The sequence below is a fragment of the Cavia porcellus genome, unplaced genomic scaffold (assembly GCF_034190915.1).
Source record: "Cavia porcellus strain 051 isolate PalLab524CR breed Dunkin Hartley unplaced genomic scaffold, mCavPor4.1 scaffold_9, whole genome shotgun sequence".
In the NCBI taxonomy this organism is placed as follows: Eukaryota; Metazoa; Chordata; class Mammalia; order Rodentia; family Caviidae; genus Cavia; species Cavia porcellus.
Window position 1 is genome coordinate 60,417,359 of NW_026947492.1, and position 19,120 is coordinate 60,436,478.

The 19,120-nt window shown below is 42.3% G+C and overlaps 1 protein-coding gene across 5 annotated transcripts in view; it reads left to right on the forward strand.

Annotated features, from left to right (window-relative positions):
- The first annotated feature begins 2 nt into the window (after positions 1-2).
- Positions 3-19,120, forward strand: part of Xrra1 (X-ray radiation resistance associated 1) — a 67,185-nt gene continuing 48,067 nt past the window's right edge. For 2 of the 5 annotated variants that reach the window (XM_003463398.5, XM_063256498.1), the window contains exons 1-6: positions 3-204; positions 3,029-3,096; positions 8,150-8,244; positions 11,911-12,092; positions 15,852-15,923; positions 16,927-16,999. In XM_003463398.5, coding sequence (XP_003463446.1) covers positions 8,154-8,244; positions 11,911-12,092; positions 15,852-15,923; positions 16,927-16,999 — 418 coding nt within the window. In that variant the 5' untranslated portion in view covers positions 3-204; positions 3,029-3,096; positions 8,150-8,153. Of the gene's footprint in view, positions 228-3,028; positions 3,097-6,532; positions 6,656-8,149; positions 8,245-11,910; positions 12,093-15,851; positions 15,924-16,926; positions 17,000-19,120 lie in introns of all 5 variants that reach the window. The other 3 variants (XM_063256495.1, XM_063256496.1, XM_063256497.1) reach the window with 3 other exon arrangements.

Here is a 19,120-nt window from a genome sequence, read left to right on the forward strand (position 1 = left end):
TGTAGTTAGAAGTCCCGACGGCCGGTTGCCGCCTAGGGGGCCAGTGAAGGCGTCCTGGTTACTAAGGAGTGGGTGAGGACTATAGTGGCAAACACCATCGTGGAGCGGCTAGGAGTTCTCCCGGAGATTCGCAGGCGTGCATCCTGCCCAACAGTCCAGTCGCGTCCGAAGACTGCTCGGAAGCGGAAGCGACGACGGAGGCAGGTGCGAGTGGAAACTTAGTTTGCGTGAGTTTCCTCCGTCCTAGATGTGAAGTCTGCAAAAAGGCGGGGAAAAGCACATCATTCATCCTCTTCTAGCCCTGTTAGGACACTTACCCAATTTTTTCAAGCAATTGTCTTCTTAGTTGTTAGTCATATTTCGTGTAGACCTCAAATGTACTGCGCTCCTCTACTGGCTTGCCACTCAGTGCCCTATGTGCATTTTGCTGTACATTCATCTTTCACTTGACTCCAGCACAAGACGAAGAAACTGAGCAACTTAGTTATCCAGTGCCAGAGAGTGTGTATTAGAACCTTTATTTTCTTTTGCTTCAAAGGCCATTTTATTTCCCTTTGGCACTCTGCTTTTACAGTTTTAAGATGTAATCGCATTCTATATATCCAATTTTCCCTGCAAATATTTATTGAGCGTCAACATTGCCTGACACTGTACTAAGGTATACAGGTGGATTACAACAGACCCGTGCCACTGTTCTAGAGATCTAGAGTGTTGCAATAGTATATGCTCCATTATATTGGTTTTTTTAAAATCCCTATATACACCCCATAAATATTCAAATGATGAAATAAATATGTAATGAAGTGCTTACTATGTAGTGAGCCTGTTCTAATCACTCAGCACATCCTCTGAATCGAACAGATAGAAATCTTTCTTGGCAAGGCTTACTTCATGGAAATATGACTACTAAAGAATATAAAATTAGATTTTTTGACTCCCGTAAAGCAATTGCTTGCCGCTTTGGTCGAAGTCCCTGTAGCTTCTTGATGTTGCTGTTTCACCTTTGCAACTTTCGTGTTTTAAAACCCAGCTCTGTCACTTGCCCTGTGAAACCTTTCAGATCTTTTTTTTTTTTTTTTTTTTGTCTTTTTCGTTTTTATCGGTACCAGGGATTGAACTCACGACTGCCTGCTTGCAAGGCAGGCACTTATGCCGCTGAGCTAAATCCCCAGCCCCTACCTTTCAGATCTTTGCTCCTTCCTTCTTCGCAAGCAATAGTGATGTTCTCCATGAGCACTTTGTTCTTGGCTTGGTTTAACACTCATTACAATTTCTTATGCCAGTCCCTTATAAGGTGCTTCAGAATAGAGAGAGAAGCAGGATCTAAGGCCTGGTCTTGGAGGGATTCATAGTCTGAGGTTGGCCGGGTACAGAACAGTCAGGGGAAACTGGCCATTACAATAGTGTGATAGAGTGCCTCCAGTAAAAAGGGGGTCTGAGATGGTGACACAGAGGAGGAGAGTCAAACTGAGCAAAAAATAAGTGCAGAAGTTTAGTATGTCAGAAAAATAGATAAGCAAGTGTATATAGATGTAAATGAGGGACTCTGTTTGTGTATGTGTATGTGTGTTCATGTGTGCATGAGAGAAAGAATATGTGTTTTGGAAATAGGAGGTGCTTTAATTATATTGATGTTAGCCCTTTAAGAGGCTGCTCAAGTTAACCAGGAAGGCAGCCTCAATCAAGTCTAGAACTTGGACTCCCCCCCCCCCACACCATAAACTTCATATTTCTCTTGGGATTATCTTCTAAAAAATGTAACCCAGGAGTTATGTCCCTTCTTGGCCTTCCGATGGAGATCTATGCCTTCTCACCTAATATTTTTCATAGGAATTGGAATTTCTATGATTATTTATTTCTAGTTCTATATGCTCGAGTTTGGCTTGTGTTTTATGTTATATGCATAGCAAATATCTTTTCCCATCCCAAGTCTTATCTTCAATTTTGCTTTTGTGACTTTTATCCTACAGAAATTTATTTCATTTCAGTAACCATTAATAATCCCTTCTGTTCTTATTTGTGCATTTCATATCTTATTTTAACAATGCAAGCACACTTCATTGTCATGAAACTGTTCTTCTATACCCCTTTCCAGCTATATCTATTTCTCCTATCGAGCTATTTCTTTCATCATTAGAAATATTTTTTTCCTGAGGCCTCCAAATTTTGGAGCAGAAAGCTCACAGAAGTCCCTTTTCCCATCCTTGTTGCCATCCAGAAAGTTTATATTTGTAATTCCATGGAAAAGTTATTGGAATTCTAGTGAGTTAATTCCAATTTCCCACCTCCAGTGCAACCTATGGTGAGAATAAAGACACTAAGATATAGTTTATGGGGAGCCGGTTGGCGGTGGGCGTGGTGTCATAAGTATAGCCAGAATGAAGATTCCTCAGAGCAAAGGCCTCGACCCAAGGCCTAACCCGGATTTTATTAATTCATGAAAGAGGGACTGGCTAGAGGATGAATGAGTAGGAGAATGGCAGGAATTATGAGTACTGTGAGCTGAGCTAGCTAGGAAACCAGAAAGCACCTCTGCAATATTTAGAGAGAAGGATATGCAGAAAATGTGATCTACATAACACAATTGAGGTAGCATTTAATGTTTAAGTGGTGGTGCTTCAATTCCGATACGCAAACTTTTGAGCCCTGGGAAGTCAGAGCTTCTGAACTGGAGGCTTAACCCAGTCCACATTCCTGGAGTACTGGCTCTGCCATCCTGCTGGGCTAAACCATTTAGGGAAACACTGAGGTAAGGCGGGAACACTCTGTCTATCTTCAAAAATTAGGCATCTGTGCTTCAGCTAGCCCTGTTCACATTGCTTAGAGCCAACCGAAGGGAAAAGGAAATAGCTTAGCCAGCTCTGTACATATCGGTACATAAAGATAAGGCCAGGTTTGGTCAAAGTGGAGGTAATTGCTCTTTATTCAAGGACCCAGATGATCCTCTACAACTGTAGGATACAATTTGTCAGAAAATTCAAGAACTCTGAATAGCAGCCTGAAAAGGAATATAATATCTATTTTGCAGGTCAAGAAACAGGTCAAGAAACAAAAGAAAAAGGAAGTCAAGCGGCCATTTTCAGAGTCAAAGATCAAGTACGTACTCTGTCGATCAGAAACCAGGTTCTGTTATTTTATGAACTGCTGAATCCTTTTCCAACAGTCATCTCTTAACATTTCCCAGCCAATCATATACTCACTCATTTCTTTATTCAGCTGTTTAACAAGTAAGTGTGGTTGTCACTAGAGATTTCTTGAAAGACAAACTGACTGAACATGAATCTGTTTGCAACTCTTTACCTACCCATTAATCTTCCCAGCATATTTCTAGTGATTTCTAGGCTCTGTGCTAGGTGCTATAAAAGTGGCAGACTAAGAAGTATTATAACGATAATCCTTACTGTTGTAGTCAGGGGTTGTAAACAGAGAACAATTCAGATCAGGACATGGAGTTTATAATATTTTTATAATGGTCACCGGGAGTTAACACAAGAAAATGCAGGAAATCTATCCGCAACACCAAAGATGTAAATTATTTAGTCAGTAGTCTAAACCCCACGGCAATGTCCCACATGAGTCCAGATAAAAACCCAGAGCTCAGGACAACGCCTCCACGAGTCCAACTGGAAGTCCAGAGCCCACGAGGACTCACGCCAGTCTCTTTTCCGGATTGGTGCCGGAAAGACCCAAGGGTCAGCGGTGGAAGCCAGAAAGTCTGTGCCAGCAGGATAAAGTAGCTGTGCTAGTGGGATGAGGGTTCTACACTGGAGCCGAGAAGTCACACTCACAACAAAGAGCGGGGCTGTCCTGAAAGGCACCACAGTTGTCCTCAGCGACATGGAGGCCCCGAGCTCCTCCAACGACAAGCACAGTTGGGTACGGGCGAGGAAACAGCGTGACGAGTTCATCCTGGAGACCAGGCAGCACATGTCTTCCCCTCTGGAGCCAGGAAGCAATGCTTGATGTGAAGACCAAAGCTTCTCCAGGAGAACCAACAGCTCGGACAACAACTCGTAGGAGAACCCACAATGCCTCCTTAATGCCTCAATCCCTCTCTCATCTCCCTTCTTCTCCACCTATTTATCCTGGCAACCCTCCTCAGGTGGAGCATCTTCTCTCAATGTAATGCTTATGCTTATGTAATCTAGCTGGCATTAAGTTGACCACCAGTTTTCAAACCATAACACTTACTATGCCGGTAAACATAGGCCCCATTGCAAGTGGGAAGTTGGTGAGCAGAGAAACAATTATAAAAGAATGAGAAGTACTATACTAGGAGAAGTATGGGATGTCACAGGAATGCATGAACCTCAATTCTTTGCAGGAGGGGTTAGGGCTCAGAAAGTTCATAGTGCCCTGAATTGGGTCAAAGGAGATACCAGTGTTCATTCTGCAGATATTTATGAAATCTGTTATATGCCAGGAGCTGTATTAGGGAGAAATTGTTGAATACTATAGCTACTATCCTTTCCCTGGGGTCTTGGAGTCTAAATAGAAATATTAGATATACCTATACTCTTGGTCCCTATCAACGGCATCATAGCCCTCTTTTGGCTCACACATATCTTTTTAAAAATTTTTATGGAACACACATGTCTTCTGACTGGTTCTTATCAGCTGAATTCCAAGAGTGGAAGAGAGACAATGAATTGGACATATTTCCAAACTTCCAAGATTCATAGTCCCTTGAAAGAGACTTGCATGATTTTTAGTAATTTTGTAAGATAGAAAGAAGTGAGGGTATGAAAGAGAAACTGAAGAAATAATTCTAGAGCTTAATAGAAGCACAATTATTTCCCACTAGAATGTTTAGTGAAGGCCAGGTGTGATGGTGTAAGCTGTAATCCCAGCCACTCTGGAAGTGGAGGTAGGAGGATGGCTAGTCTGAGTCGGTATGGATAATTTAGGAAGACATTGCCTCAAGATAAAAAGGGCGATAAATGTAGCACTAAAATGGTAGAATACTTACCTAAGGTGTGCAAGACCTTCAGTTCAGTCCCCAGTACTGGAGGGGAATCAGGAAAATTCAGCGAAGGTGTGTGGAAGAGGTGGCACCTTGTCTGTGTCTAGGAATATGTTTTTATTTTTATGAGTTTTATCTATTACTTTATTTAATTCTTACTCTAATTCCCTGAGGCAGGGGATTTTTATTCTCTTTTCTCTGGAAAATATGGGTGAATATAGCAACACTGACTTACATTTCTGCATGGCAGCGATTGGCAAGACTGAGCAGTAGCTTCCTCTATAGGCACATGCACACTCATTCATGAACACATGCTATGCCTTTACTCCCTTTTCTCTCACGTTCAGCTTTCCACACTCACTCAGGTGATCTGCTCAACTCCTGTAACCATTTGTATTTGCAACTTAAGGCTAAAATGTAGCTTCTTGCAAAGTTTGACATCAGACTGTGTCAGAGAGTTGTGTATTTTTTTTCTTAGCAATTCTTTAACATCAGAATTATTGACTGACAGATGCTAAATAAAATTCTGATTATGAGTATTCACTCCTTTGAGGAATTATTGTTGTGTCTGGCTTCCCAAAGAGAATAGTAATTTGATGAAAAAAAAGCCTGACTCAGGCTGTAGAGTTAAAACCAGTTATCTCCCCAACTTTTGTGCATGTATGAGCATGCACACATATGCACCACAGATAGGAAGTCAAAGATTGTTCCTTTTGTATTATTATTCTTTAAGAGGAAGGGACACTTGAATTTCTTCTCCCTCCAGCCATGAGAGCCTGCCCTGTTCTCCCCACCATAAGTACCTCTAACCTAGACTCAGATGCTCATTCTCCTGTCCTCTCAGTGAGGGCTCTCAATCTGTCCATGTTAGGTCTGAGAAGAGGGGAGAGGAAGAGGGGAAGAGGTCGAGGAAGAAGTCCGTGGAAGGAGTGGAGTGGACGGCCGTGAAAGTAGTGGTCGGCGGTGGCTTTATTTCGGGAATGCGGGGAGAGACCCCCCTGCCGGCCCCGGGGCGCAGCATCTCACTGCACCCGGGGCCCGTGGTTATTCCGGGAACACAGGGAGAGGAGACTGGCGCACTGGCCGCTGGAATCTGGCGATCTCTCTCGGACACGTAGCATGGGGGAATATAAATAGCCTAAGCTTAGGGCAGTGCCCGAAGGCCATTAGAGATGCACAGGTATTTCATTGGCACACAGGTTCCTAGGGATGGGGGTATAGGGTTACAGTTAAATCTATAGGGGGCGGGGGAGACAGGAGTCCCCTAACTTGGCTGCAGCTTTTTCCTGGTTAAAGTGTCCGGTCTGGGCCAGCAACTCTTTCAGTCCATCTTTCTCCTGAACTCTCAGCCTTTCCTGCCCTGCCAGCTCTTTCATTTCAGTTTGTAGGTAGAGCCCAGCCTTTGTCATCCTGTTAATAATTGTCAGAATTGAAAAGAATCCGTATAAGCTACCCAGGTAGCTGTAGAATAGTATAAGCTCTGTTCCGAATCCTTTCACAAGCACTTGCTTACTTGATCACTCTAACAGCCCTATGGATTCGGGGTACTTAACTGTCCACATTTCGTAGGGGAAGACACTGAAGCATAGAAAAGTTAAGCAACACGTGCAAGGCCACACAAACCCACGCACTATGGCTCCGCACTTCATCTCCTGAGTGATAGATTCCACCAAGGCTGGGACTAAGAGGAAGGTGAGTGCACCTTCCCCCAGCCCTGGTCTTGCCCTCTAGCCCGTCTCTTGACTTTGCCTTCCTTCTCACTTGTTTCTCCTTCCCCTTCACAGTCACACATCAACTTTCTGTACTTCCTCACCTTCCCTTCCCTTTCCCATAGAGTTGAAGAGATTTTCTAACTGCCCTTCCCCAGAAACTGGCCTCCTACTTCCTCATGGCCTGTTTTTTTTCCTTTTTTATCGGTACCCAGGATCGAACTCATGACTGCCTGTTTGAAGGCAGGCGCTTATGCCGCTGAGCTAAATCCCCAGCCCCCTATGGCCTGTTTTTGATCCTCACCTTACCTGCCTTTTGTGCTACTCTGGCCCTCTTCCCTTAGGTGTCGCTTCCCTAGGTTTTACCTAACAGCCTCTGCCCATCCTCCACCCCTAGGTTGCCTTCTCTCGAATTCCTTTCAGAATCCTCCAGAGGCTGCTCCTCCTTCCTCCTTTGTTAATATCTTAAATGCTCATACTTTGTGTTTACAGCAGGTTAGTTGTTCCTCTTTTACTTTGCCTTTCCTTTCTCCCTTCCCTTTTATTCTTTCATTCTTCCGTTTTTCACTTAGAATCTCCCCGAGTCACCCCTGGTTTGCTAGTACCCCCTACCTGCAGTACCTGTTGGCAATCACATCCTTCTAACACGTTTGATAGACCTCTTCTTTCACAAGCACAGCTTGGGTCATGGCTCTAGTAGCCCAGAAATTGTCCGTGGCTCGCAGGTACCTACAGGATGGAGCCTGAGCTCCTAACCAGTTACCAAATGCCCCGGAGCAGGTGCCATCCTTCCTGCCCAGCCTTACTAAGATTTCAGACACATATCCATCCCCTCCTGGGAGGATGTTTCTTTACTGCTCACCACATGCTGTTAATGTTAGTGTCCTTTCTGTTTGGAATGTGTATCCTTCCCTGTCAGTAAACTCAATTCTTCCTTCAAATCCTTATCTATCCAGTTCAGACCTCTTATTTACACAACATCTTCCCTAAATGTAAGGCCTTCTTTTTTTTCTGAAATCTGTTTAAACTAAAAATACTTCTACTGAGCACTTAATATATGTTAAGCACTTCCTTCCTCACTTGATCTTCACATTCCTCTGTTAACATGGGATTGTACCCCCCATTTTGCAAGTGAGAAAACCAAGGTTTAGGGAAGACATTATAACTTAACTCAGTCACACCACAAGGAAAGATAGAGTTTCAGTTCAAACCAGGTCAAGGCCCAGACATAATACTTTTCCTCCTATGAATCCACTGTGTAGGATTTATTTGAACTGTAAAAACCAGGGCTTTGTTTCCCTCTTCATCTAAATGACTAGCTCATTTCTGAAGCAGGCCGGTGGGCCTTGGGACCCCTGGGGCAGGCTATGTGCAGGGAATAGTGGCCCTGATGGGCTATGAGCTGTGCTGGGGTGGGCGCTGTGCTGTGCTACACTTCCTTGCTCTTCTGACTCCCAACTGTTCTTGCTGGCTCCAGGGAGATGGCTGCTTCAAGCATCTACAAGATGGATGATGGGAAGCCTTACCTGAACAACTGCTTTCCCGCCAAAAGTCTGCTTCGGATGCCAGAAGGTCAGGTGATTTATCAGCTTTCGTTTTCTTCACGCTCAGCTCCTGCTTTATCCTAGTACCCGTATCCATGTCTTCCTCTCCAGCCCTGTCACTGCTGCTGCCTCTTGTACCACCTCGTCCTGTGCCCTCCCCTATCTTGCAGCAGCTTAGTGAGCCTCTGCAGTGCATGTTTAGAGTCCCGCTACTCACTGGCTGCTCACCGATCCTCCTCCTGCTGCATTCTCTCATCCACAGTTAAACCTGCCTTTAGTCTGGGCTTCAGCCCCATGCCCATGCCCGCTCCCCTAGTGCTGTCTTTTTTCACAGTTTTTGATTTGCCCCAAATGTTCCAGTATTTGTCCCTTCCCCAGCTTCTTCCTGCAAGCCGTCTGACCACCCTGCCTCATTCTTTTGCCTGTGTTTCTTATCTGCTGAATAGTCATATTCTTCCCAGCTACTAAATAAAATGCCTTAAACCTGACTCTGCTAAGAAGTTTTTCAAATATTTTTCTAGTCTGTGGAGCAGGGACTCCTCTAAAGCAGGGCCTGATAGATGCAACACTATCTGGAACTATTGTTGTATTGTTGCTTTGAAAGGGTAGAGCAAGAGAGAAGTACACCTTGTCTACTCCAGATGTTGTGACATGTTGGTCACTATGTATCTTAGTCCCCCTTTCCCTGCACAGGATATGTTCCAAGACCCCTGGTGTATGCCTGAAACTGTAAATAGTTCAAACCCTATCTATATTGAACTTCTGTATACATACTTACTCATGATAAATTGTAAAGTATAAATACAGATTAACATGTGCATAGTTAGAATGTTCGGTTTAGATAATAGGACAATCATGACAATGTAATGCAATGAAAGTTATTTAAAGCTTATGAATTCTTTACTTCTGAAATTTTCTATTTAGTACTTTTATACTATGGTTGACTGTCAGTAACTGACCACAGATAACAAAATCTCAGATGAGGTGAGACTACTGTACACAGACTATTAGAAGAACCTTTTTCTCCAGTCTCTTTTCCTCACTTCTATAAAATGATTTTATTTTTCACATGAGGACCTTTCCTGGCCACCTACTTGTTTAGAATCCTCCAGTGTATCTCTGTCTCTCTGTCTCTCTCTTTCTCTCTCTGTTTTTCTGTCTCTCTGTGTCTCTATCTGTCTGTCTGTCTGTCTTTCTGTCTCTTTTTCTCTCTCAGGTACATTGATACAGATACCAGTATGTATCCAAAATGTTAGTGCCCATTTGTGTATGTACACCGAGAAAGGTACCTCAGCATCTTAGTTTCTAAATGTCATTCTCCAGTGAAAGAAACAAGGACTCTTCAGATAAATAGATGTTTGGACACTGGGGCAGGGAAAAATACAAGTTGAGCATGGAATTTCTTGTGATGCCAGAAAGTAAAGAAGTACTAAAAAATAAAATGGAAGCAAGTTGAAAGAGAGGAACAAAACAGTGGAGTTCCTTATAGCCAAAGCTGGGATGGTCTGAGCAATGAAATAAATCAGAGACTCTAAACCATAGAGTAAATGAATGTGAGTCCAAATACAAATAAATGTTCGGATCATAAGGGGAAGGAAAAAGTATCTCTTCTTTACCGTAGAATCCAATTAATAAGTATAGAATAAAAAGGTATAAAAATCACTATTCAAACATCACAATCAATATTGTGGAGGTCAGAACCATCTGAAGATATTATTAGTTTGGGCTCTTCAAAGATGAGTAGAAGGAGGAGGAGGAGGAGAGAAAGAGAGAGAGAGAGAGAGACAGAAACAGAGACAGAGAGAGAGAGAGAGAGAGACAGAGACAGAGACAGAGACAGAGAGAGATATTCCCTCCCACCAGGAATTTCCATATGTGATTGAGGAAACCCCTGGAGAAGAGCTAATGCTGTAATCTTGAGGCAAGCTCTCTTTTCCCCCAGGAAACCTTAGGTTTTGCTCCCTAAGGTCTTTAAACAAATGGTTCAAATGTGGTTCATTCTCATTATCAAAGATAGTCTTTTACTTCATATCAGCTGATTGTAGATATTAGTGACCTACAAAATACCATTACAGCAACTAGTGTTTGACTGAATAACCACATATAGCCTAGCAAAGTTGATACGTAACCATGAGTGAGTGGGTGAAATTTTGATGAAGAAAAGGACATTTGAGTAGCCTCAAAGTATATTTATTAATTACAAAGGGAAAAATACTAACTTCTTAGTAGAGAAACCAGACACACACCATTTCAATCGAGTGATCAAAAGTAGCATTACCAGAAATAAGGTATAATGATCTCATGAATTCCTTGGAATGATGTGCTGGGAAAGGCACAGCTTTGCCAATTGCAGAGCCCTAATCTGACCATGGGAAAGCATCGAACAAGTTGAATTCAAAGCACATTTTGCCCAAACTCTGTAAGTGTTGAAGCTACACAAGGAAAGGAAAGGAAAGACTGAGGAGCTATGACAACTAAACATAATGTAAGGTCTTGGGTTAAATCCTGGAACAGAAGGACGTTAGTGAGGAGACTGGCAAAATTCAAAGAAGAGCTGAGATTAATGACTCAGTTAATTACTTGGTTTCAGTAATTGTGTTATATTGAAAGGTTTTTGCCCCAGATGGGACACTGTAGCAGGTAAAGCCTTGGAGGCGGAACCAAGGGGCTCCCTATTTTGAGGTCATCTTTCCTGCCCCTAGGCAATTCATCTGTGGCGCTAAATGAATACCAGTGGGCTACCTGTGCATCGCTAATGCCCCTTAGGCACCACCCCAAACCTAAGCTACATGTATGCCCCCCACACCACGTGTCTGGCGGAGAGAATGCCAGACCCCGGAGGGTCAGGGGGTCTCTCCCCACATTCTTAAGATAAAGGTCTCTTTTATTTCATAGTTCTTATCTTTTCAGCCGCGCCAAAATCCTATCAGATGGTTCCCTTCCGCACTGAAAATTCTATCAATATAAGATGTGAGCATTAAGGAAGCTGGGTGAAGGCAGTGTGGGAGCTCACTCTACTATTTTTTGCAATTTCTCTGAAAGTCTAAAATTATCTCAAAATGAAAATTATGGAAAAGCCACCAAGAAAACCATCCTCCTGGTTACTCTTCTTCCTAAAAGCCTATTTCATCACAACTGTTGTGGGTTTTCAGGACTTTTCATGGTTTATCTGAGCTGACCTGCCCATCTTGACCTTCAGAGTCTCATGTTATCTCCTGACCTTTTGGCCCTTCCCTCCTGGCAATGTTGGGGGTTTTGGCATTAATTTAGGCTGGTGTCTCCAAGAGTCAAGGATATGAGCATAAGATGAAGAAGAACCAAATCCCATGTCCTAGTGGGGGTCAGCCTTGGGAAATGATGTGCCTAGACTGCCAGGCCCAGGGCTGGAGTGGGCAAGGGGTCACCTAATGCATAGGGCAAGAACTGCATCTAAGAGGCAGGATGAGCAGCAGTGGTCAGATAAACTGGGCAAGCTCCGGAGACAGGTGAGGCTGCTCAGGAAGAGACCCAGTGGGGGTCTGGTGCCTGCAGCTGTATCTTTCTATGGGATCCTAACCTTTCCTATTTCTGGGTATTTCTTATGCTTTTCCTTCTGCTCAGGCTCTATGGTTTTCAATCTCCATCCCGCTAACTACTTTCAACAACTCCAAGCCTTGGAGATTATCCGTTCTCATTGCTTTGATCATCTCAACAGGGAGAGGGCATTGGTTAGTGTCTCGGAAAGGTAACCTCAAGAAGAAGCTCCAGGGTATTGCAGCACCTTCCAAAAGTCAAGAAAGCCAGAAGAAGGTTCATTTTGAAGTTGGGAAGAAGAAACTATCCCAGCAGAAAAGCCAAACAGACATTCCCGGACACATCCTGGACCGTGCTTTTCTGGTGAGAGAAAATGTGTCCTGGAGTTGGCAGGGTCAGCTGGCAGAGGGAGTGAATGGCGAGGATTTTCCCTTTTTTCACCTGTTTTTGTTCCGTCTGGGGCAAGGAGTTACCTGCTCTGTACAGTTACCCCCACCCCATTCCAAACTATGAGTGATGTTGGTTAGCAAATTGAGCACAGCCTAGATCATGAAGGAACCCAAAACTGTGTACATACATAGCCTTCTCTAAGTCTACCTTGTGATCAATGTGATATTGATATTCCTATTATATTGTTGCTTTTGGGTGGGCGGGAAAGCTGAGGCCCCCAGAGGCTGTTTCCTTGGCTGAAGTCCCACAGTCTACAAATGGCTATGACAGGATAAGATCTGTAGTTTATTCCATTGAATGTCTGTATCTTTACATTACATGAAATAAAAAATCTTGCTTGAACTGGAGAAGCAAAAAAGTAATTCAAGGCGAAAGAGTCAACTGAAAATTTCATTCCAGTGCCTAATCAGATAGGGTAATTCCCACTCTGCTCTGAGGTGGTATTTCCAGACAGGATTGGGAAGGGTCTTTTCTCCTATAGCCTTTGTCCTTTGCCTTTAATGTCTGGCTAAAAGCCAGAGGAGCTGGCTAGATGTCACCCAGGACTTAGGGCAGGCTTTATGAAGAGAGCTGGGTTGACCATGTTGGAAATCAACTAGGTAATTTCACATCGACTCTGTATACCTGAGTGGCTTTGCAAAGAAGACGTATTTTGTAAATCAATATTAATGGGCAGTCCAGGTCTTTAGCTCCTTGAGAAGAGTGCTCTGGCCTTCTACTTTGTTGCCAGTTTCTGTTTATGGTTCCCAAGAGATGGGTATCAGCAGAGCTCAGAGGTTGAAAGAGAACTTGCTTGGTTTCATCTCACTTCAGGAGCATAGTATTAGCTGTTTGTAGAACCTGTGGAATTTGTTTCATTATTATATCCACTTCTCACTTAGAGGAAGAACTGAAACAACACTAAGGGCAGAAATATTTTTCAGAGTAGTCTTTTCCTCGTTTGTTTCTGAATACAGTTGCCTCTGCATATCCATATGCTCTGCATCCACAGATTCAAATAACCACAGACTGAAAATATAAAAGTAAAAGGTTGCACTGGACAAGCGCAGACTCTTTTTCTTATCATTATTCCCTAAACAATAAAGAATAACAACTATTTACATATTATTTACATTGTCTTAGGTATTATAAGTGTACAGGAAAATGAACACAGATTTTTTTTTTGGTTCCGGGATTGAACTCACGACCTCACGCTTACCAGGCAGGTGCTTATCCCGCTGAGCTAAATCCCCAGCCCTGAACATAGATTTTTATGGAAATACTGGTTTTGGACGGCGTGGCATCGAAAGATTCTTGACTCTCTCTGTTCTGCCCAAAGAATTGGCTAGGATGGCTGGTGAACAGTTAAACACAACTTGTATTTAACATCAAAAAGAAGAGGGAAAAGATAAGGAAAGAGTGAAAGGAAAGGGAAGAACAAGAAGAGATACATTCTGCAATGGCAGGATGGGCCGCTATCGAAATAAGTAGAGCAGAACAGCAAGATTGCAGTGGCAGCAGGGTTAAGGAGCGCTGTCTTTGTATATCCTCCTAGATCCGGTCCATTGGAAGTTGCTCTGTGCACACATCCTGGCCATAGCTGACAGGTCGCATCTGTTCCAGATCAGGTTACATAGGTACATCATGTTCTCAGCCTCCTTTCCAGATCTTCATAATTGACAGCTTCCATGCTGTCTTTTAGCCAGCCTGCCATTGCTTGAATCTCCTACATCAATACGATGCCATTTTATCTAAGAGACTTCAGTATTTGAATATTTTGGTATCTGAGATAGATCCCAGAACCATTATCCAGCAGATACTGCTATACATTCCCATGTTTAATCCCTAAAGCTTGTTGACACTTTAAGTGACAGAAGCAGCAAGGTTGTTGCTCAGAGTGATAGAATATCCACTCTGTCCATTACGTAGTTTCACTTGAATATTTCGCCGATACCTCATACTGTACTCAGCACCAATCTTCCAACTCCACATCCTTTTCCTAGGTTTTATTATACTTTCTGTGTTAACATTTTTACCTAGCCAGTCACCAAGCCAATAACTTGCGGTTATCTTTTATACCTGCCTCTCCCTCACTGCCCTCACCCTAACTTTACCAAATCTGGCACTTTTGTTAGATAGTTGTCAGATCCGTCTTTTTCTCTAGCACTCCTTAGCCATTTGTAGCACCACCGTCTTTAACTTGGCCACATCATTTCTTACTGGACTATCCTAGTAACTTTCTAACTAGTTTAAGCCAGTTAGCTTGCTTCTATATCACACACAAAAAAGGCAGAGGCGTTAAAAGATTGGTTATTATACTGGCTTCATAACATCTACCAAGGCTCACGTTTCTTCCATTATTCTGTCCTACCATCCTTAGTATATTGCTATATCTTCTTAGCTTGATTGATTCCATGATCCCAAGGTGGCTACAGCAAAGCAGGTTTTCATGTAGGATAACAGCCAGGAGTAGAAAAACGACTGTGATAGTCTCATGCCTATTTTTAGATAAAGAAAAACCTTCCCCAAACTGATCACCCATCCCTGTCCTCAAAACTCAGTACATATCTCATTGGCCAGACCTATATTACAAGTCCAAAAATCATTGGCCACTCATGAGACCTCTACCATTGGCCTAAACAGATCAAGATTTATCTCTTAGAGCTGGGACTTAAAAATCTGTCCATGGGGAAATGTGAACAACGTTAGTGCTTTAACATGAAAGAAATGGAGAAATTGAGAAGGTGATTAACATCTGCTACATTGATCTTTTCTATTATCAGAATTTGCAATTTTTATAAAACTACTATCCTTCCTTGCCAAAAAAATCCCTGACATCTTTCTACTAATTGTGGGATAAAATCCATACTCCTTACAGTGCCCACATGGACCCACATACCTAAAGACCACCTTTTTGACCTCATCTTGTTTGTTAACCTCTCCAAAGCCCCTTGGTTTTTCTTGCCCTGGCAGCCTTTACACCCCTGCCACCTACTTTCATGGGACCAACTCCTACTCAGCTGTTAGTTCTCAGCTGAAAAAACTACTTTCTCAAGTAAATACTTCCTTATTTTCAGATTGAAGTTAGGACCTCTCATTGCTGTTTTTCACAATATCTTGAATTTCTCCTAAAATATTTATTACATTTATAAATGTTTGCTTGCCATTTGGCATCCCCTGAGATTGTAAGCTTTATGAAGCCTGAGATGTTCCTTCTCTTTCTCCATTGTCTTCGCAAAAGAAATGTGGTTTATTAAACATAAATAGAAGTTTTGAAAATGGAATTTGCTTCTAACTTTTTAATTATGTAGACTGACATACAGCATGCAAAAGAGCATAGAGTTTAGTGATTGAAGGTTTGGATTCACATCATAGATCTGGCAGTTAGTAGTCGTGGGACTTCAGGCAAGGCACGCTTAACTCTCTTAACATTTTCTCATTAAAACAAAAAAGAGAGATGTCCTTATACCCAAGGTGTTAGATAGGATTTAGAAAAAGTTTTGTTAATATGTTTAGCATACCACATGGTACAAGGTAGTGCTTAGTAACTATTTCATGAATAAATGGGTAAATGATTAATGAATTAATGAATTAATAAGCAATATTGACCAATGTAATACCACTGAACAAAAATAGCTTAATTAATTACATTTTGTTGGAGTGTTGAGTGCTGACTCCGTGTCCTGTGTCCAGCTAAAGCACCACTGCGTGAGGAAGCCGTCAGACCTGTGCAGGATCAACGTGAGTGGCCTGAAGTTCTCCAAGGTGAGAACAGCAGCAAATATGTGATTGGGGTACCAGACCTGGCTGTTATGGTGTTTGTACCTGCAGAGTTCTTGAGGATGGGAAACAGTACCACGCGGAAGGAAAGAGGGAAGGTCCGACAAGCAGTCACTGGGTGGAAACTATATTCAGACACAAACTTTTGTTGCAAATTTAATATCATCATTGTCTCACTTGATACAAATTAAACGAACTCACCCTATGATTTTGGTTTTGAGTTTGCCATAGAATTTTGGTAGAATATAATTCCTCGTGTAACACTTGAGTTCCTGTCAGAATAGCCTACAACCTGATGGGGTATATCTTTAGAGAAATTCTTACAATCAGGGTGCATATACAAGACTCTATACTGTATCATTTTTGTAATAAAATAGCGAAATATGCATAAACTGGGAAGGGATAACTTGTAATATTATCTAACAACGGAATACTATCCAGGCAATCAATAGATAGACTATAGCTACTTACGTCAATTCAAGTAAATCTCAAAAATAAAATGTTGAGTGAAAAGACAGATTACAAAATGATGTCCCCTTATTATTTCACATAACTACTCTACATGGTTTATGGGTACACACCTGTGTGTATGTATAAATAATACAAATTAAAAACGGGAGTAGGAATGAGCACTAGGTAAAGACAATTGTCACAAAGTTGAGAAGGAAGATGTGGAGGTGAATGGTGAAATTTCAAGCAAAAAGCAAAATACACATTTATTATAAGCTGAATAATACATAGATCTTTACATGACATTCACTGTGCTTTTCTGTACATGTAACTTACTTCATGATAGGAAAAAAGCAGAAAAGCCCTCCCAGCCTTCAACACATGGCTGCTCTCATGTTAAGGATGTCTCTTACCTCTTTAGACCTTTTATTTCTTCTGGCAGCAGCCCTGGAGTTTCAGCAAGGCTTGCAATCAGGGAACTCATCTTATGTTTTGTTTTTGTTTTTGTCTTTTTCTTTTCTGAAATGCCTTCCTATAGGCAAAGGAAAAGGACTTCAAGCATTTTCATTCTGTGATTTATATCAATGCCTCAGAAAATCTACTGCCACTAGGTGAGCATTTTCTACCTGAAAACTATCTTCTGCCCTTGGTCAGTACAGTTGCTTGTGTCAAGATTTGTCTGTCCAGCCATCCATGGACTGTCTGTCTTGTACAGTGCATCAGGCTGGGTGCTGGAGAGCACTCAGACCTGCAGTCCTGCCGTGGTTCTACTTGGCACATTTCTCTGTGAGCTCTTCCTCTCTGTAAATAGGTACAATTCCCTTCTTCCTCCCTTGCAGGCTACCTTGTAGACACAGATGAGATAGATGCTTAAGTGAGTGAACACTCCTAGAGGAGCAGGATGCCTTCTTAGTTTTTCAGCAAATTCACAGTGACCCCTGTTGGTATTTTGACTGTATAACAACTTGGCCTTAAAGAGTGTGTCCAGTTCTTATTCTTGTGACTTTACAGTTTTAATGGGAGAGGCAGGCTCAGACAGAGTAAAGTGTAATAGAGGGAATCAGGAAAAGCTATACAAGCATATAATTAGGACTTCAACACAATCCAGAGAGTCCGAAGGAACTTCTAAGAAGAGCAACACCTATGCTAACACCAGAAAAAGAATAGGGTTGGGCATGGTAGCATATGCCTGTAATTCCAGCATTCAGGAAGCTGAGGCAGGCTAGCTTGGACTTAGTGAGGCCTATGAAAGGAAGGAAGGAAAGAAGGAAGAAAGAGAAAGAAAAGAAAAGAAAAGAGACTGGAGGTAACTTAAGAAGTAGAAGGTAAAAAGGCATTTCGGGGTAACAGAACAGATGTAGAACAGCAGTACCTGGCTGGAGAGAAGGAAGAGGCTTGGTATTTCCAAGAAATATATGTGGGGGAGAATTCAGACTAAAGCAAGTGGCAGGGACTCGATCCTCAATGGCCTTACATGACTTGCATGTAATCGAGCCATCGAAAGACAGCCTTGAAAGGCCTTTAGATTGAGGAGCAACTGTCCAAAGCATTGACTGTAAGAGAAGAAGATGGAAGCCAGGCTACCTGGGAGTTATTTCTGTTTTCTAGGGAGGGGATGAAGCCTGAGCAGGGCGGTAGTGAAGAGTGAAGATTAAAAGAGATTTGGCAGGAGGTCGAAATCACAGGACTTGGCAACCTGTGAGACTGTTGGGAAAGGGAAGAATGAAGGGAAAACTCACTAAAATAACACATTTGAGGCAGGTCAAGCAGGAAATTGATGAGTTTTGTTGAACTGAGCTTGATGGGTATTTTTGAAGAAACATCTGATGATATGCCTGTCCTGTGGCCTTTCAGGATTATTGGCTTGGTGCACAAAGGCCAATAGGTCTATGAAAAGATGCTTAACCTCACAGATCACTAGAACAGCTCCAAGACACTATTTTGTGCCTACCAAATATTGGCAAAAACGTAAAGGAGTGATGACATTCAGCACTGGTATGAAAATAGACACTCTTGTGTTCAGCTGATTGAAATATGATAAATTAATATATGATGTCTTGGAAGTAATTTTGGCATTGCCCTTTAAAACATAAAAGATCCATTACTTTAATCTAGTAGTTCTACTTCTAGGAACTTATTCTTTGGAAACATTCTGTGCAAGGAAGCTCATTGGAAACCTCCTAAAATACCCAGTCCTGAAATATTCAGTCTTTTATTAGACTCTGTGGAGCATTCTGACTCACGAAGCTACCGTAGCCACACTGGGCACCAGGTTCACTTACAAGGCTCAGAGCTTTTCCACACAGTGTCCCAGTAGTATCGCACCTCTTCAGTGGAATCCTCACGGCTATGTAGCAGCCCACACAGCCACCCACAAGCCGTTCTCTTGAGCCATCCCCAGATGTCATCTCAGATACAGTATGACTTGTAGTTGGGTAAATGCAGAAGCCGCCCTAGTTTAGAAACCTCATTACCCACAGTAACCAGTAGCCTTAATAATACCTTATGAGCCTAGCACCTAGAGTTCCCAGGAAGGATGTATTTGATTAAAGGAGTCACCACATGTCAGGAAACACCCGCTTTGGGTGTTTATTATTTCTTTATAGTTTTCCCTGTCTGAGATATAGTTTATTAATCTGAGTGATTTTTTTTTTACCACAAGCAATATTATTCAGTAATACAGTTGTCACAACACTTGTTTCTAGTTACCAGGGAGACAGGTCTGAAAATAG